This window comes from Megachile rotundata, chromosome 9 (genome assembly GCF_050947335.1).
Source record: "Megachile rotundata isolate GNS110a chromosome 9, iyMegRotu1, whole genome shotgun sequence".
Lineage (NCBI taxonomy): Eukaryota > Metazoa > Arthropoda > Insecta > Hymenoptera > Megachilidae > Megachile > Megachile rotundata.
Genome location: NC_134991.1, coordinates 15,635,560 through 15,656,772, shown reverse-complemented (window position 1 = coordinate 15,656,772; position 21,213 = coordinate 15,635,560). Strand labels below are relative to the sequence as shown.

The following is a 21,213-nucleotide window of genomic DNA, read 5'->3' as shown; positions in this document are numbered from 1 at the left end:
ATGGAATGACGAATTAAAAGTGCGATCGAACTCGGCAAATTAGCCTCGCGATCGGCGTAATTAACCGGGCCGAGTTTCTCATTCCTCGATCCCTTCCTCTCGTTAACTTCGAAACGTGCATACAGGGTGGGCCACAAAACAGGAGCATTTTAGACAAATTGAAACCGTCATTACATCTTTCACTTTTTTATTAAAAAATCACGAGGTTAATTTCTATTCAACCCCTTGTAATGTCACACTTGTGATGTTATACTACACATGCACACTACATACATGTGATATTATACTACACATGCACACTACATACATGACAACATACATACATGTACAAACCAGACTTGTATCAATATTCAACTCTGCACTTCAATATTCAAGTCTGAATATAAAATATAACATATTGAATATAAAAATTGAATATTTGAACAAATTGAACAGCAATTCCCTGGAACATTCATAACCATACATAATAAAAATGGCGTTTAACAGAGGAAGTATTAAACACAAATATAGTCATTAGTCGCAGTTGTGGTTATGTAAGTAAATGAGCCAGTTACTCCAGGAAACGATGATTCCCGAGTTTTCGGACCAGCGCTGATTTATACGGACGAAAACGTAGTACGTCGAGGGTGTCCTGACGAACCGACCGCGAAGACGCGTTCGTGGAACCGGAGGAATGTAACCCTGACGACAGAAATTGTTTTCCGAGAAGCGTCGTCTTACTGTGTTACTCAATACCTTGGGTAAACTCGAGTCTCCGAATATTGCACCCTGGAGAATAGCGCTGGTTTCCGGGGTCGTCGGGGCTAACTCCTATTATGTGCACATGATTCAAAGTGTTAATGGAGACCCGGAAATCATTTTTGAGCATCTGTTGCAAGATTAGTCTGACACTTCATTTTCATCTACAAGTCCATAATCAACTGAAATTTACCTTTAATTTGACGAGATTGACAGTCTTTAATTTGAGAAGTTTGGCAGTCTTTAATTTGAGAAGCTTGGCAGTCTTCAATTTGAGAAATTCGATTCGCAAAATGAACTCTGATATTTCATTATAAAATCATTCCACAACTTAATCGTGAACAGAGAAGTAAATTATGAAGCGTTAATACGTAACTAGATATCATAAAAGGTTAATTATTTGAAACGATCCCGAGAAACTTATGTACCCTAGTAGAAGATGATATGTAGCCGCTAACAAGAAGATTCCAACGTATGCAGCGCTGTCGCCTTCGCGGATGACGTACGTCCGATAAGCATTAATATTCGTGAAACTCGTTTTTGAATATGTAAAAGATGGCTAAAGGCATAATAATACAGAAGAGATTGACTACCACGTGACTACTCTAGAAACGTTTGGCTGACAGGCAGATTGGAACTCATGCTCGTGCATTGAATCACGGAACAACAAACCGGACGAGAAGAAAAGGGGCTTTCGTACAAGCGACAAAGCTCGTAAAGATCAAGATGTAGATGCGTGGTGAACAATGGTGAAAAACGAGCATGAAGGAACGAAAGCAAACGCGATGGAGGCCGGAGGAGCGTGGCTCGGAAGCCGCAAAGACAGGATGTGGCGTTTACGTTGCTCGCGAAAATGACTACCACCTCGTCTTTTCTTTATTTTTCTCTCGCGTGAGCTTCTCATTTCAGGCATTTGCATATCAAAGACTTGAACGCTTCGTTTATAGCGTTTAGATATAGCATGAGACGTCTAGGGTTTGGAATGGTGAAATTACGGTAAAGGTGAAAGGGTCGGGTGTGTTTGAGAATATGGGGTGAGGAGTTGGAAATTTAGGAATTCGGAAATGGGGTAGGGGAGTTTGTAGAGGTGAGAAGGTAGAAATTTTGGAGGGTGGGTATTTGGGAATATGTGGATTTGGATATGTGAGAATTTGGGAATATGTGGATTTGGACATGTGAGAATTTGGGGATATGTGGATCTGGACGTGTGAGGATTTGGGGATATGTGGAGCTGGATATGTGAGAGTTTGGGGAGATGTGGATTTGGACATGTGAGAGTTTGGGAATATGTGGAGCTGGATATGTGAGAATTTGGGGATATGTGGATTTGGACATGTGAGGATTTGGGGATATGTGGATTTCCATATATGGGAATTTGGGGATATGTGGATTTGGACATGTGAGAGTTTGGGGATATGTGGATTTCCACATATGAGAATTTGGGGATATGTAGATCTGGACATGTGAAAATTGGGGGATATGTGGATTTCCACATATTAGAATTTGGGGATATGTGGATTTGGACATGTGAGAATTTGGGGATATGTGGATTTGGACATGTGAGAGTTTGGGGATATGTGGATTTCCACATATGAGAATTTGGGGATATGTGGATCTGGACATGTGAAAATTGGGGGATATGTGGATTTCCACATATGAGAATTTGGGGATATGTGGATTTGGACATGTGAGAATTTGGGGATATGTGGATTTCCACATATGAGAATTTGGGAATATGTGGATCTGGATATGTGACAATTTGAGCACATGTGGATTCAGAAACTTGAGAATGTACAAATTACAGATTTACGAATATGTGAATTCTGGCTAGACTTCATTTGGGCCTACATAAATTTATTTATAAAAATTTGAAAATCTACTGCTTCGAAAATACAAAAATCCAAAATAGAAATTCCTAGACTTCACCTTCCCAAACTGAGAACTATCAATGCACATGTGAACGTCACACACACATCTCCATACGCTGACTAGCTACCCATGACGCCCTAGTACGAGGCAATAAACCACATGGTAATAGAAATAATTTAACAATATATCCCCTAATCCCATTTTACCTCGAGTCAATATAAACACGTTCAGTACGTTAACGCGTTACCTCCGACGACATAGAGTTCCCTTGGGAATTCAAGCTCGCTCCGGGCTCGTAAAACCGTACACGAAAGGGACACGCACGTTCACACACGGTGGTAGTATGGGGGGAAAAAATGGTTAGTGGCTTCTAATTGCAGAAGTGACGACGCCGTAACTAATGACCGGGAGACGACGTCCTGTCAGTAGCCGCGACGAGACGAGCGTCCCCGTACGAGGTGCGGACGGCCGCGCATTTTAAATACTCCAATGAAACAGTGTATAATAGTCCTCCGAGAGGAAGCCCGTTCCTCCTTTTCTACTTCCTGTGAACAACGATTACACATAACGTTGCATCCCTCCGATTCTTTTTTCCTTCTTTAACCGATTATCGCGACGATTATTCTTGGCATTAAAGGACTTCCGTGGATTAGAAAGTCTTCGAGTAAATTCTTGTTATCTAAACGATTGCTAAACGCCGTTCACCGTAATCGATCCTCGGAGCTGATTTTTACCTGATTATAACGTGCAATTTAGACGATACAGGTTGCTCGTAAACTTCCGAGAAAATTCAATAACCACTCTGTTGCAATTTTACGTTGCTCAAAACTTAGCGCCTTGAAATATATGGTAAACGGTTATGATAGACCTAACACTGTATTTATCTTTCTTGTGCACCGCTGTTAAATCAGAATCGCTTGGGTAAATTTAAGGGAAATGAGAAAATAGGAATTACGGTAAAATTAAAGGTCGGTGATTTTCGGTGTTTCAAGAGATACCGCGGGGGTGGAAAGGGTAAAAGGAATTTCTCTGATAATTACGCTAATCAGCGGCACGTGAATCGAGCGACTGTCTTTCGACGGCCTCAAAGCCGCTAAAAGCGAGTAAAAGGCGACAGCCGCTGGAAATAGAAGCGGCGAGATGGTGGCGCGAGGACGGAGGAAGATAGAAATCTGAGAAAGAAGTCCGTTTTAATAGGATCACCGCGGTCAAACGGCTCTTGAAGAGTCTGTTATTTCAAGAAACGAGAAGACGTCCCCTAACATTCTCACTCACACCGTGTTCGACATGTTCGAAAAACCAACCCTCCTTATGTTTCGATTTGCAGATAATTGCACTCTGCTACAAAGCTCTTCCTGTTAAAAATATAGACTTCAATTAAAAGATGCAGATGTTTTTCAAGACCCTTCCTTGTTTTCAAGATCACCTCACCTAATTCAAATCGTACCAAAATTATTCTTCTATTTGTATCACCGTAAATTTTTGTCCCTAACCAATTAAGTCTTGAAACAACTCCTGTAAGATAAGAATCAGGTGTTGCAAGAGGTACAAAGTTTCCTCGTAATCAATTCCGAATCGATGAAGTCGTCCGACGATATCGATCGGAGGCGACACAGGACAAATGGAGAAAGAACAGACGAAGGGCAAACAGAGAAAGAGAAAGGCGGAGCAGAAAATAAGTATGGCCGCCATTTTGGGTAAGATTTGTCTTCATTAGGACTTCCTGCGGCGCCGTTAACGTCCCACCTGGCGTTACAAGGTGTTGAACCACTCGAAGCAGTGATATTAGCGACTGATGAAACGATATTGCTCCTGATGGGTGGTCCCCTCTTCAACGGAGCCGTTGATGAAGACGCGAACAGTTGGCTCTCCTTCGTCTTCTTCGCCCGGACTTACGACCTAGCTGAACTTATGGCTCATTTGCCCTTGTCCCGACTTCATCCACATGTATACATTTTCCCTGCGCGTGCCTCCACTTACTAACTTTTCCGTCATACCCACTCTTCTGCTGGATATGTGGATATATGTGCTTCCTAATTGTTTTTTCGGGTGGTAACTTCGTCTTAGGGTAATTGGTAACTTTGGTGAGCGTTGGGTGTGAGGTATTGACATGGTTTAGAGAGTGGAGTCATATGTGGAGAGTGCACGAATTAGATCACCTCGCGTGGTACTTCTTCGCGTTGCTTCACTCGTGGTATTTTCAAGCTTGATATTGTCATGCGGTATTACTACACGCGTAGTACTCTCACGCGTCGTATCTCCACGCGTAGTACTCTCACGCGTAGTACTCTCACGCGTCGTAACTCCACGCGTCGTATTTCCACGCGTAGTACTCTCACGCGTAGTACTCTCACGCGTCGTAACTCCACGCGTCGTATTTCCACGCGTAGTACTCTCACGCGTAGTACTCTCACGCGTAGTACTCTCACGCGTCGTAACTCCACGCGTCGTATTTCCACGCGTAGTACTCTCACGCGTCGTATTTCTATGCGTCGTAACTCCACGCGTCGTATCTCCACGCGTAGTATTCTCACGCGTCGTAACTCCACGCGTGGTATCTCCACGCGTAGTACTCTCACGCGTCGTAACTCCACGCGTCGTATTTCCACGCGTAGTACTCTCACGCGTCGTATTTCTATGCGTCGTAACTCCACGCGTCGTATCTCCACGCGTAGTATTCTCACGCGTCGTAACTCCACGCGTGGTATCTCCACGCGTAGTACTCTCACGCGTCGTAACTCCACGCGTCGTATTTCTATGCGTCGTAACTCCACGCGTCGTATTTCTATGCGTCGTAACTCCACGCGTCGTATCTCCACGCGTAGTATTCTCACGCGTCGTAACTCCACGCGTCGTATCTCCACGCGTAGTATTCTCACGCGTCGTAACTCCACGCGTGGTATCTCCACGCGTAGTACTCTCACGCGTCGTAACTCCACGCGTCGTATTTCTATGCGTCGTAACTCCACGCGTCGTATCTCCACGCGTAGTACTCTCACGCGTCGTAACTCCACGCGTCATATCTCCACGCGTAGTACTCTCACACATCGCATCTCCACGCGTAATATCGTCACGCGTCGCACCTCCACGCGTCACATTGCCGCGCTGCATTTCCCGTAGTACTCCTATTCCACCGCGTAAATTCACCCGATAATTCCCCTCCCGTTCCGCCTCACAGAATCAAACAGAATATTACCACGCATTACATGTACTTACGCTAATAACACTCCCTCGATGTACAAAACAATTCTCTCTTTGTACTTCGAAAATCATCAGATACAGCAACGTTTACGCGTCCACAACGAGAATCGAGAATAGAAAACAAACGACCGCACGCACACGCGTGACTCCTGAAAGGCTGGTAGCTGGAACACCATACAAGGGTGAATAATGAATAACAACAGAAACAGAAATCGTCGAGCGGTCGTTGAGCGTTAACGATCCGTCGACGTGGATGGAAAATCATGGTAGGGAAGGTCAGCGGCACGATTGGAAACACTGCTATTCTGACCGGATAATTACGACAACCGGTGTGTTTGCTCGCGTATGTACGTACAAGGGGCTTTACGTAGACGCGATTTCATAGGCCAGCCAGGCCATAGGCAAATCGACGCGGCTACGTCGAGAGCTAGTTATCGATCGTCGGGTATGTCGTGTACGAGCTATGGAAATAAATGGCTGGGTAAAAAATCATGGAAGTCTTCGAGCGAAGATGGTCGGGGACTAAGTTTAAGAACGTTTTCTGGCTTTGGGAGGATCATCCCTTTAGTTACGGATGCGTAGTATTCATCGAAGGGGTTTAAGGGAATTCTCGTCGCTGTTTATAATCGTTACGCGTTAACTACCGCACGGGGTCATCGACGACCGCCTCGAAGGTAATATAATCGAATATTAAACATAATCGTTCCTAAGAGTTTTACGTGAAAGGATGCCGAGCAAAATTGACGTGCTCGAGAATTAAAAGAAAACGAAAGAAGTTAACGTAGTATAAAGGATAGTTTCTAACTCGAAGTATGTTGTTTCCCCGGAATGGAACAATCTCTTCGTTAATTCGACGCGAGGTAGCGATGAATATTGATGAACGGATGTAGGTAAGTTCAGGATCGATAAATTGAACGGAGTCAGCTGGCCACGAACGACCCGTTTGACGTGTCAATTTGCATCAGTACGCAACATTTTTACCTGGAAACTTTTCAATTAACTCGGAGGAAACCGATCCAATCTGGAACGTGACTCGTCATTCGGCAACGAAACGTCTCACCGAGACGGCGTCGTAGTAAAATCGCGCCAGAAAAAAAGAACGTATCGGAGACCGAGAGAAAATCGCATTTATAAAGCGGCGAAAAATCAAACGATAAATCTTTGACGGTGCTACGCTCGACTGTGCCCTTGGGCCTAAACGACTAAATAAGTGTTCCAATTTCAAAATTACCCGCTAAACGATTTGTGGGCCGGCAGAAAATATATCGTTGACATGTGGGCAAAGCCCCTCGGGTTAGCCAAGGGAGGAAGTTCTCGGGAGCTGAGCCGGCAGATGGAAAAAGACGGGAATCACCGACGACAGACGAAGAAACGCCGATAGAACGAGAGAGAGAGCAGAAGGGAAAAAGAGAGAAATGGCGCGCATGGTTGCCGCTGGGAGACAAATGACCGTCGACCGACGGAAGACACTTCCAAATTGCTCCACGGTGTCGCTGTCCCGCCTCTTTTTACGTGTCCCTTCGTATATTCTTCGGGACCGTCCTCGTCACGAGCGAACGACCTATTAGCAAAATATTCCGGGAACCGGCGACGCGTGCCACCATCGAGCTTTTCTAACGAGTATTTTGATACCAACGATGCCTCGGATGTTAGCCCGTCAACGGTCAGCTCTTGTTTGCAGGAAATACTACAGTTTCCTGTCCACCTAATGTACACTTGGATCACTTTCTTTCGAGCAGACATTTCAACATTCTTTCGTTCTTTAAATCTTCCTCGTCATCATTGGACCAATATGCGATTTCGACAATCGGTTCATACTTTTTCTATAGTGTTGCGATTCATTAATGAAATTCGGTCATGATCGGGAAATGTGCGGAGTAATTTGAATATGGCGATATAGGATATCACGCTTTGTGGTTCACTATGGGGGTTCCGTACGTGGAGATCTAACGCGTGGTGATTCGATGCGCGGTAATTCGACGCGTGGTAATTCGATGCATGGTAATTCGACGCGTGGTGATGCAACGCGTGGTGATTCCACGCGTGGTGATCCCACGCTTGGTAATTCGGCGCGTGGTGATTCGGCGCGTGGTGATTCGACGTGTGGTGATTCCACGCGTGGTAATCCCACGCTTGGTAATTCGATGCGTGGTAATTCGGTGCGTGGAAATTCGACGCGTGGTGATTCGACGCGTGGTAATTCGGCGCGTGGAAATTCGACGCTTGGTAATTCGATGCGTGGTAATTCGGTGCGTGGAAATTCGACGCGTGGTGATTCGACGCGTGGTAATTCGACGCGTGGAAATTCAACGCTTGGTAATTCGATGCGTGGTAATTCGACGCTTGGTGATTCCACGCGTGGTGATTCGATGCGTGGTAATTCGGTGCGTGGAAATTCGACGCGTGGTAATTCGATGCGTGGTAATTCGACGCTGGGTGATTCCACGCGTGGTGATTCGGCGCGTGGAAATTCGACGCGTGGTGATTCGACGCGTGGTAATTCGGCGCGTGGAAATTCGACGCTTGGTAATTCGATGCGTGGTAATTCGGTGCGTGGAAATTCGACGCGTGGTGATTCGACGCGTGGTAATTCGGCGCGTGGAAATTCAACGCTTGGTAATTCGATGCGTGGTAATTCGACGCTTGGTGATTCCACGCGTGGTGATTCGATGCGCGGTAATTCGGCGCGTGGAAATTCGACGCGTGGTGATTCGACGCGTGGTAATTCGACGCTTGGTAATTCGATGCGTGGTAATTCGACGCTTGGTGATTCCACGCGTGGTGATTCGGCGCGTGGAAATTCGACGCGTGGTGATTCGATGCGTGGTAATTCGACGCGTGGTGATCCCACGCTTGGTAATTCTATGCGTGGTAATTCGACGCGTGGTGATTCGACGCGTGGTAATTCGACGCTTGATAATTCGATGCGTGGTAATTCGACGCTTGGTGATTCCACGCGTGGTGATTCGGCGCGTGGAAATTCGACGCGTGGTGATTCGATGCGTGGTAATTCGACGTGTGGTGATCCCACGCTTGGTAATTCGATGCGTGGTAATTCGACGCGTGGTGATTCGACGCGTGGTTATCCCACGCTTGGTAATTCGACGCGTAACGAATGTAATATAACATAGTAATCCAAAATATTTATTTAAACTTGCAAATTTATAAATTTCTGCAAATCCTCGAATTCTCAAATCCACAAATTTTCTACTACCTTCTTAACCCAACCTAACCGTTAGGTCCTTAGTGCATACGTTAAAAATGTACGCTCGTATTGCTCATTTTTAAATTAACATCAAACACGCAAAACGCACGTAATCTTTATAGGGTTATATTTAAATTAACGTTGGAATGAAAGCTATCAAACGATAGTAGCTTATGTTAATCAGAGTGAAATTAACCTGAGTTATTTGCAACTTCCGTTTCTTGGCAAGAATCGCGATTGCCACTCAACCCAATATTACATATTTTAATAAATGTATACAATTACACATAGAAACGTACCCCTCTGTGGTTGCGTGCCATCTAATATTCGTTTAATACAGCATCAATGGATACACGTATAAGTCAAATCGTGTATGAATCTTGTAAAGTATATAATGCACAATAATCAGTGATGTTCCATTGCAGTTTCGATGTCAGAAGAAAAGTTAAGAACGTTGGAATGTACTTCCTTGTAGATACGAAAGAATCTGGATATAGAAGTCCTCGAAGTTCCATGTCGAAACCACTTTCGATTACATAGTAATCGAAATACAAATACGAATCCAATATTCTATACAAATCTGGCCAATCTGACAATCAGTTATGCTAGAGTTCATGCTCCTAATGTGGCGAAACTTGGATTTCTTTGACGTCGTCCCCACGTCCTATAGCCTCTGAACGGTCGGCGACAAACGGACTATGACACGGTCGCATATACGCGGACAACCTAATTCGCTGGCAAACTTCCACGATAACGAGCACACTATCATTATCATAGCTACCGTGAAAGTGATTTGATATTCCTTCTGTATAACTTTGCCTCGATACTTTCTAAATTATTAACCCGTTTATTACCAACCTAACGGAAGAGTTCCAAATAAATTATTCCAATTACTGAGTGTTATAATATTTCAACCGTTTCCGCTTCACGTTTACTCTTTCGTGCTTTTCGTTTTCTATTTCCGGAACATCGATTATCGATTAAGCAGAGCTCATAAAACGCACATACAACCACAGGTAGTCTTATCTGCGAAACATTGAATTGATAACGCATGAAACCATTGGATAAATCCGCTAATGGACGATTAAGATACCTTCGAATTTTCCACTTATCACGATACAATGAATTTATGGGAGCATGAAAGTGGTCGGTTCAATCGAGCGGACCGCATTTATTGAATCCCGAGAGTGCTTTCTTTCTTTTCCAACGCGATTCATACCGTTTACCGGCCGGATAATTTTTCGTCTCGCTCTAAAAATCACCGCGATGGACTTTACTGGGACTTTTAGCGAGCGTACTTGTTTACTCGATCATTCCGCATTATACTTTTCTTGCGATCTTTTACCGTTTGCTTTCGAATCATACTTTTCGATTTTTATTAGATTTCAAATTACAAAACTATTACTTTTACAAAATTTTTAATTTCTTGTTATTAAATTTGTAACATTTTTACTGTGTACATTTTTGTACCTTTAAATTCTCAAATTTTTAACTTCCTAATCTTTGAATTAATAAATTCTCAATTCCTTAGGTTTTTGGAATCTTTAATTTCCCAAATGCCTGTTCTTTAATTCTTTAATTTTGCAATCTTTAGGTAAAATAAATCGATAAATTCCCAAATTCTCTAATTCCCAAATCCTAAAATCCTAACTCTCTAAATCGCAACTCTTTAAATCCTCAACTCAGATGAATTCCCGACTCCCTAAATCCCCGATTCTCTATACTACCGATTTCCTAAATCCCAACTCCTTAAATTCCTGAATCGCTGAATTCCCGACTCTCTAAATCCCCAACTCCTCAAATTTGAGCTCTTCAAGTCCCCAACTCCTCAAATCCCCAAATCCTCAAATTCCCAACTCTTCAAATCCCCAACTCCTCAAATCCCCAACTCCTCAAATTCTCAGCTCTTCAAGTCCTCAACTCCTCAAATCCCCAACTCTTCAAATCCCCAAATCCCCAAATCCCCAACTCCTCAAATTCCCATCTCTTCAAATCCCCAAATCCTCAAATCCCCAACTCCTCAAATTCCCATCTCTTCAAATCCCCACCTCCTCAAGTCCCCAATTCCTCAAACCCCAACTCCCTAAATCCCTGTTTCGTTAATTTCCCGACTCCCTAAATCCCCGACTCCCTAAATCCCCGACTCCCTAATCCCCGACTCCTTAAATCCCCGACTCCCTAAATCTCCGACTCCCTAATCCCCGACTCCCTAATCCCCAACTCCCCAAATCCCAACTCCCTAAATCCCTACTTCCTAAGTCCCAATCCCCAAACTTCCAAATCCCTAAACCTACAAAGTCCAAACATCACCCAAAAATTATCTAAAGCCTAAGAATTTACAAAGGGCTGAAAATCCTCCGTCCAATAAAATCTTGTTATGAAACATTATATAATGATCCTCGTATTTCTTCGTTGGCACCTCGTTCCAAGTAATACTCCATAATTTATTCAGTTTAAAAACCGTTTTAGTACGTTACTCGTTAACTCCTCGTTCGGTTGAGAAACACGAAGAAAAAGATGCAACTTTTTTCCCCTAGAAAAACATTGTTACACAGAATTCTCAGGTATAAGCGAGCGTATTAAGAGCACCGTTGATTTTTGCCAGAGCGAGTGACGTAAGAATTATATTCTTTCGAACGCAACGTTCGATCTTGAAGAAAGAAACATGAAAGTGTATTTTACGGTTATCGTTGCGGAGGGACAATTATAATATCATCCATTCCGCGTTTACTTCGCGCTTGCGAAACCCTGACGCCAGCTATGATAAATAAAATGATATTCCCCGATGTAACGCGTGTCATTAGCAGTTTTACGATTTACATTCTTGACAAGCTCGATCAAACAGCTCTTTCTAGGTAATCCATAAAATAATCCAATCAAGAACAGTTATTATTTGCGCGCTGAACTTTAATATTTTCCTTCGATCATTAACTACCGAGTCCATTTTTATCTGGTTTTTTCCCCGCTTCAAGGCTCGTCTTCAGCTTTTCATGGAAGATCCACGATTATCGAGGTTCAGTTTTAAGACAGGCTCGATGAGTCAAGGAATCAGCTTTCTATCGTAGGAAGGCATTGTTGCATCAAGGAGTGTCTATTTAATCGCTATACAAGATTAACGACGCGACAAAGATTTATTAACATCTACACCACAAACCACGCTAAAAGATCTTAAATAGGTTGGACCCAATTTAAATTTACATCTGCAAGCGTTAATCCTCTGACAGCGACGAAAAGTGAAATCGAGAAAAATAAACCCAAGCGTGTAAAAGCGAGAAGAGGATCTTGGCGAAATGTAAAGCACATAATGACAAAGAAAGGTGAGAAAATGTGGAAGAGAGAGAAAGGACAGCCGATGCGGCGAATTCGTGAACATCAAACGCGAATTAAATCTCCGCGGAGAGGCGACCGCAGAAACTAATATCTCGACGAGTTCTCTGCCGCCTCTTTTCTCGACCGCACTTCGCCACCATGTTTCTGGTTCCTCTTTTCGATTGCTGCTAAAACGGCCGAACCATCGTTTCAAATTTAAACCGAATGTTGAGCTACCAGTGTGGATCTAACTGCGATGTGGACACGCGTGGATCTAACTTGGATGCGAACCTGTAGACCTAATCCTATTTTGGCTAATACATATGTGAAGATGTGGATGTTTAGATCTAAAGATCGGATACTTTGAAAGTTTCATTTAATATGAATGAGAACGTAATCGCGCTTAAACCAAACGCGAGCTTTATCAAGTATAGACCTAATTCTCTAGCCTATAAGTAAATTAGACCTGACCGAATTCAGGCTACTTCTAAGTTTAAGCGGCAAACAGTCTAAACTAGCCGTAACTTGATTCGGACCTTTGCAAATTTTATTAAGTTCAAAGCACAGATTTAGAAGCTAATCGAAAATACCTCTGCAAGTTTTATCGAGTATAAGACATAATGTAGCTCATAAGTAAGTTAAACCTGACCTAATTCGAGCTATTTTTGCAAGATAGCACGTAAACTAGACTTTTGACTACTTCTGCAAGTTTCAAGTTATAAATAAGGCCTAATCTAAAGCTAGTTCGGAATCAGCGAACGTTATTGAACTTGAAAATAAACTTAAAATTAAACTTGGCTTACCAGTTTCAGTATTTAATGATTTTGTTCAGAATCCAATTCTGATTGCAACCAATTAATCTTACTTGATATCTCGTTATACGAGAAGAGTAGATCAGGCGTTCGATTAACGAGGTGACGCTGCCAAAATGGTGGCTTCATTACAAGATCAATTATCTCTGTACATCCTCATTGTTTCTTTTAAAGATCTCATCAAACTAGGGATTAGAGGATCCTCCGAACGTCATCTTCGTTCCAAGAACGAGTTCTTGGAATACGGGTATTATCATTATTTTTCATGGCAGAATTCGATTTTTTATGCGGAGGTACACGGTGCACCTCTTCGTTAATTTCTCGCTGCAAAAATGACGCAACTATTCGAAGTTGCAGCGTTACGGCCGGTGATTCAAAGTTGCATCGCGGTCGTGCGTCATTAACTTCAGGATCCTCTTTATTTACAAGCATCTGCGTCGATTCTAACCGCGGATATGTTAAAGCTACGTCATTCGTCCATGGACTCGCTATTAATGAGCTATCAACGTAAATCATACTTTAACGTTAATCCGCGAAGGGCTGGTCCTTTGAAAGGAACGGAACTCTTTTCGGTGACGTATTTTGGTTAAATATGGATATTGGAATTGTTTCAGCATATTTTATCAGAATTAAGATCCTGTATTTTTAAATTCTTGAGTTTGCGAATATCTTAATGTACAATAGCTTGAAGTACAAGATAGCTGGACCAGTAAGTACTGATATAGCTGGACCACTTAAGATCAGATGACTGAAGTCCTAAGTCTTTATTCTAATTCCAAGCCCTAGGTCAAATTCTCATATATTTGTAGAAGTACAAATTATTAAATTAATTAAGGTCTTCAAATCCAGAGATCCTCAAATTACATATTCCAAAGGTTCCAAATTCATAGGTCTCCACATTCTCATATCTTCAAATTTCCAGTACCTCAAATGCTCAAATCCCAAGATATCCAAATATCAGAATCCCCAAATCTCAAGATCTCCAAATCCCACAAACACCAAATTCCACAAACCCCTAATCCGACAAGTCCCAAATCCCACACATCCCAAATCCCACACATCCCAAATCCCACACATCCCAAATTCCACATATCCCAAATCCCACATATCCCAAATTCCACACATCCCAAATCCCACACATCCCAAATTCCACATATCCCAAATTCCACATATTCCAAATCTCACATATCCCAAATCCCACACATCCCAAATCCCACACATCCCAAAATCCCACACATCTCAAATTCCACATATCCCAAATTCCACATATCCCAAATTCCACAAGTCCCAAATTCCACATATTCCAAATCCCACACATCCCAAATCCCATACATCCCAAATTCCACATATCCCAAATCCCACACATCCCAAATCCCACACATCCCAAATCCCACACATTCCAAATCCCACATATCCCAAATTCCACATACTCCAAATCCCACACATCCCAAATCCCACATATCCCAAATTCCACATATCTCAAATCCCACATATCCCAAATCCCACACACCCCAAATCCCACATACCCCAAATCCCACACACCCCAAATCCCTACACCCCCAATCCTCACATCTCAAATTCCCAAATCCTCACCTCCAATCTTCACACCTCCAATTCCCCGTACCCCAAACCCCCAAATTCCAAAATCCCAAAACTCCCATACCTTTAACTCCCCAATCCACTAACATTCTCCAGCAATCACTTCGTTAATTAACCTGTTTCCGGGCACGGCTTAGAAAGGTAATCGAACGTGTCTCGAGACAATCGAGAAAATCGAACGAGGTGCAAGCTTGCGTATAAACATCGACCCTGAGAATTCTTACGAAAGCAGTATTCATCGATAATAAGCAGCAACGATTGATTTGATTGATGGGTGTCGATACCGAGTAGAGGTGAAAGTCGAATTTTCCTATCCATTGAATTTCCTATCGTTTTTTAAACATCGTACTTCCTGTAAATCATCGTGCGTGTTCCGGGTTCCTAAACGAACGCCCGTTCTCCGATCGAATGATATATGAATTCCGATCGGGTTACGTTTCGCGATCCATACAGTGTATCCTTATGATTTATTCGGAGGCCAGTTTGCGAGAAATTAAGTGGATTAGGATTTGCCTCTCTACAGCACTCGATTTCTTCTCTGATTTATCGTCGACGCGCGAACATATTTCACGAAACCGGATAATATACTGGCCAACAATGAATGCGACTACTGCACCAGGTGTCTAGTGAACTTTTCTAGGGAAAAAGTTTACGCTGCGTCAAACTTGTATGTCTACAGGGTTAGAATATTTTTTCTCAAATTTTTAATAGAATTTATACATCCATCGTGTTGGTACTAACTTCCCATACACATCGTATGTATAATTATACAATCATTATTGTATATGGATGGATGTATATATAATTATACAATTATTATACATTGAGGAAGTTACATAATTTGAATTACTAGTAAATGATTGTTTTCTCCCAACATAAAAAAATGAAAAATTCTCCGACCGAGTAGTCGTGTATCTATTACACGTAACATCGACAAGAAACCAAGACAAAAGTTGTTTGAATAAGAAAAAGAAGCGGAGAGCAAACTACAGGCAAAACCTGCTATCTCTATCGAATAAAAATGAATTTCTTGTACAAATTAATGAATCACGCCATTAAACCGGCGAAGAAATAGGATGAATAATTGTGTAGATAAGAGGAAGAAGCGTGGTGTAGACATTGAGCATGTTCGCCGGAAGAATCAGGCGCGTTCAGAAGCGGTCGAAAAAGCGACAGAGGAGGAGGACGAGAAGCAAGGTCAATCGTGGTCCATCCGTGGCGTTAACTTTCAGAGGAGACTGTACTGAGTCGGGTTGCGCAGGTGTGACCGATGGCGGCGCTCTTTGATCCTGCAGGGACTTCTCGGCTACCTTGTCCACGACTCATCGGCCGCCTCTCGTTTTTCCTCACCGTTCGATTATTTCCTAATGGCTGACGTCGTCGCGAAAACGGCCGTCGCTAATTTCAACTGTGGACTATGTTTTCCGGGATGCTCGTTCTGCTCGTTGCGAGATCTAACGCTCGTAAAGATCGTGTCGATGCGATGGTATGTTGCTCGAAACAAGTAGACGATGACCTGTTCAAACGACTTTATCGCTCGACAGTGTACAGCTCTTCTCAAAACCTATTCTCGAACAAAATCTATTCTATGAGTTTCGAAAGGGGTGATGACATAGACGCTTCGCAAATTATCAATTATGACATTTGCGATCACTTGTCAATTTTGCGTTTGAAGTTTGGTGATCGTATTTTGTCAGTAGGACTATTATAAAACAGCTAGTTGTAGCAAATCATGACTGATTTCGAAACGAAGGCAGCCATTTTGTGACATGAAAGTAATAAGCACTTGTCATATCGAATATGTATGACATATAAATTTGAACACGTGCGACAATAAAAGTACAAAAACTTAGAAGAGTTATTTACATAGAAAATTTTGGAGGAGGCTGTACTCGGAATATGATTGCACGAACTACGCGATTCGGATAGTTTCGTTTGATCCGAAAGTTTCAGCATCCGGTGGGCAAGAAATGCCGCTGGAATTCTGTGGACTGAACACCGTGACGAATAGGTAATACGATTTTTATGGAGAGATCCCATACCACGAAAATGCATCTGATTTGTGGCTGGAGGATGAAAAATTCGTTTCTCGTCCATGAGATAAAATTATTTTAAAATCACAACTTTCGTTTAGAAAAAGGAACGTATCTTCGTATGTGGAATTAAGAGGAAAACCAGAGCCTGATTTCTATTTTCTGTGTAAATAATATCCGAGTTATCTAGCCGTCGAGAAATTTATTTTACAGAGTGAATTTTCACGCCTGGTCGGCTTCTATCGTTTTGGTCTCATTAATCATTCATTCGGTGGCACGTAGTTTTTGTTCTGACGGCCACTCCGTCATACGACCATTATCCACACCCGTTACTAAACAACGCTACAAAGTAGAAATCATTATGAACACCTGATTCGATCGGAAACGTGGCCACAAAAAGTCACGTATGACCGGCATAACCACCTTGAACAATGATTCGATTGGTTCTACCTTATTTTCCCATACACGCTTCTGTAATCTTGTTTCTTTTTCATATGGACAGCTAGCATGGGAAATATGAGATACACGACTGTCTCTAGCCGTCAAAATTTTATTTTACTCTTTATGAATAAATGTAGATCGAGGTCTAATCTGATACATTATAGCTTCGATGTAAAACTTTTACATACCATTAGTTTTATTATTTAAGAGGAGATTAGATTACTTATGAAACAAGTTACGCGTAATGGCGATTGTGGCGATATAGCACGTGGTATGTGAGGTGATATAATGTGAGATTGCAATACCGGGCGATAGAACGCGTGAGATTATGTGGTAGAATAATGTGTGATACATATGATGAAATGTAGCGACATTGTATGTAGAGGTATCACATGTGGTAACGTATGTGGGATCTGATGTGGGGTGATGCTCTGCGTGTTAATATCGACATGTAATGATATAACTCATATAATGTTGCAAATACCATATGAATGTACCATAAGAGTCGATAGCACATATGCAAATCTGAGACAAAGCGACCATATGTAGATATACCACATGTAACTGTAGGGATCTAACGCAGTGATGCTCTGATGTTAATATCGACATGTAATGACATAACTCATAGTAATCTAATGTTGCAAATACCATATGAATGTACCATAAGAGTCGATAACACATATGCAAATCTGAGACAAAGCGACCATATGTAGAAATACCACATGTAACTGTAGGGATCTAACGCAGTGGTGCTCTGCATGTTAATATCGACATGTAATGACATAACTCATAGTAATCTAATGTTGCAAATACCATATGAAAATACCATAAGAGTCGATAGCACATATGCAAATCTGAGACAAAGCGACCATATGTAGAAATACCACATGTGTCTGTACCACATGTACCCATCTGATGCATGGTGATATCAAGCAATAATATCAGCAATGTTGCAGTATCTTATCACATGGAAATACCACTTGCTTCTTGCAAACGAAAAAGACTTCTTAACGTACCCCAGCTCCGAAGTAGACATACACATCCCGAATGTGCCGATTTAATCGACTTTTATACGATGTTTTTATCCCAGCATTTCGCGAAGCCACATATATAAAAAACTGCGGTCTGTTAATGTTTAAATCCCACGAGAAACTCCGCGAAACTCACTAAAGACCGTATCCCTAAACGATACCCCGAAACGATGCTAATCTCACGGATCGTAATCTTGATTGCAGAGCAAGCGAACCATCTGAACCTGTTCAACAACCGGCAACAACCGAAGAAGAAGCGCAAGAGCAGAACGGCCTTCACGAATCAGCAGATCTTCGAACTGGAGAAGCGATTCCTATACCAGAAGTACTTGAGTCCAGCGGACAGGGACGAGATCGCTGCTCAACTGGGTTTGAGCAACGCTCAGGTGATCACCTGGTTCCAGAACCGAAGAGCGAAGTTGAAGAGGGACATGGAGGAGTTGAAGAAGGACGTGCAAACGGTTAATCCGTTGCTGGTCGCTCAACACCATAAAACCTTCCTGGAGAACGTACAGGACCTTGGCATCCTCAAGAAGCGACCTCTGCCCAATAGCATGGACGAGAAATCGTAGGGAACTGATTACCTTGAAGGTCATCGTCTGAAAACAGCGTTTGTTCTTTGGAATAAGAGGTTCTTCAAGGGTTAAACGATAGAGGTTGTCGATTGAGGGATTGCGAAATGTTGCGAAGGTGTTCCTGAGTGGATTTTGAGGATTTTGGAGGTTTTGGGTACACTTGTGAGCACATGGATATTGGGGGTACTGTAAAAAATTTAGATCTACAAGCCATGAATTTTCAAACTTCCTTCATTCCAAATTTGTGGATTACTAATTTGTACATTTTGGAATTCCCAAATCACCAAATTCTCAAGCTTCCAAATTCCCAAATATCCAAATTCTTCAATTCCCAAATTCCTAAGTATTTCAATCCCTCAGTTTCCAAATTTCCAAATCCCCAAACTCTCGAATTCCCAAATTTCCAAATCCCCAAACTCTCAAATTCCCAAATTCCCAAATATTTCAATCTCTCAATTTCCAAATTTCCAAATCCCCAAACTCTCGAATTCCCAAATTTCCAAATCCCCAAACTCTCAAATTCCCAAATTCCCAAATATTTCAATCTCTCAATTTCCAAATTTCCAAATCCCCAAACTCTCGAATTCCCAAATCCCCAAATATCCAAACACTTCAATTCCCAAATTCCCAAATATTTCAATCTCTCAATTTCCAAATTTCCAAATCCCCAAACTCTCGAATTCCCAAATCCCCAAATATCCAAACACTTCAATTTCCAAATTTCCAAATATTTCAATCCCTCAGTTCCAAAATTTCCAAATCCCCAAACTCTCAAATTCCCAAATTCCCAAATAACCGATCCCTAAATTTTCAAATTTCTAAATCCCCAAAATCCCCAAATCTCCAGATTTCCCCCAATTTCCAAATCACTGCTCATTACTGTACAGTGTACATCGATATTTCCCTGCGCCAGGGGCTCCAAAGGACAAGAAATCACAGAGTCAATTCTCTTGTCCGTTTACTTTCGCAACCTACTAAAGTTTTCAACCAGGAGCCAGCAGGGAAATATCGAGACCCTACCCTATAAACCAGAATTTTAGATCGACAGCTTTGAAAAATTCTGTTCCGATAAAGGCATAGTACAAAGCGTCTTCTGTCGACCAATTGTCGAGATTTTGCATAGCTCAAGATTTTTAACGATTCTCGTCGAAAAGACGTGCAAAGACTGAGGGTCTGATCGAGAACGAAGAGACGCTGAAGGCGATTTTGTCGAAGGTATTTGTATATTAAAGACTGCCAAATATATTCACAGCTCTCGCAACGGATGGTATTAGGAACTTATCGTTAACCATCGAACGTTTTTCCAACGAGTAGAGTCTGCAGACGTTTAATGAACCGTGTATCATGTGAATGTGAGAGACAAATTACTGTGCGTATCTCGCGAGAAGGCACACGGAGATAGGAGTAAAAGAAACTTGTATGACCTATCAAAAGGGCTAATATGAGACTAAAGAGTCAAATGCGAGTGTCTTTGCTCCCGCGCGCCATCTCGCGAGGCACGTGTTCTGCGTAACCTAAAATTGTAACGGAAATTAAAAATCGTACATGTTTGGATTTTTGGCTACTTTTCGATTCCACTGCGATTGTACGCGGATTGTATCATATTGTATTTATTCGAATGGTGAATGAAGCCAAAAGAGGTCCGGAGAACGCATAGAGGATATATAAGTTATTACGTAAATATTAAACTTTATAAATTATAACGAGAGCCTTGTTATCACGAGAGCTCTCGTACGTGTACATAAGCTGTATATACGTTGTTCATCCCCCTCTAAACTCCCCCCACGATAATATTATGCATTAACGAAATAGAGTCGTCGGACATGATTAGAATAACGAAATCGAAGAGAATTATAAACGATAGATGGGACACTGCAATATACCTGGTCATCAGTTTAATTAGTGAGCTTTATGATCGCGTTAAGATGTAAATCCGTATCGCGTACAGCGCTTAATGGTTTACGAGGTGATAGACGTGAAGCGTGAAAGGAGAGGCAAGAGTGCGTGTGTGAGCGGACATAGTAGAGCGTTGTATAGTGAGTCGAAATAAATGGAGACATTTAAAATATACACCGGAATAATTGCCATCCCTGTTCCCATTCATTTCCGTTAAATCGATTCCGATATCTGTCGTGGAGAATTATTCGGAATTATTCTAAGTAGCTTTTTTTTGTTAGAACTTGGAGCGATATATTCAGATGTGCAGCTACGCGTGACAGTTTAATGTTGCATAGCTCTTGATAATATGACGATTTAATTTTTTGATGTACGCGTGCTGATGTGACGATAGGGAGTGACAGTACGTGTCGCGGTACAACGGGTATCAGTAGCAACGTATCACTTGTAATACATGAAAAGAGGATACGTGGTTGACACATAGAAATAGTAATGCATGGTGAT

The 21,213-nt window shown here is 42.1% G+C and overlaps 1 protein-coding gene across 1 annotated transcript in view; it reads left to right on the top strand.

Annotated features, from left to right (window-relative positions):
* Window positions 1-20,883, top strand: part of LOC100883473 (uncharacterized) — a 61,540-nt gene extending 40,657 nt beyond the window's left edge. The window contains exon 2 of the mRNA XM_076535630.1: window positions 18,443-20,883. Coding sequence (XP_076391745.1) covers window positions 18,443-18,810 — 368 coding nt within the window. The 3' untranslated portion in view covers window positions 18,811-20,883. The remainder of the gene's footprint in view (window positions 1-18,442) is intronic.
* The last annotated feature ends 330 nt before the right edge of the window (window positions 20,884-21,213 follow it).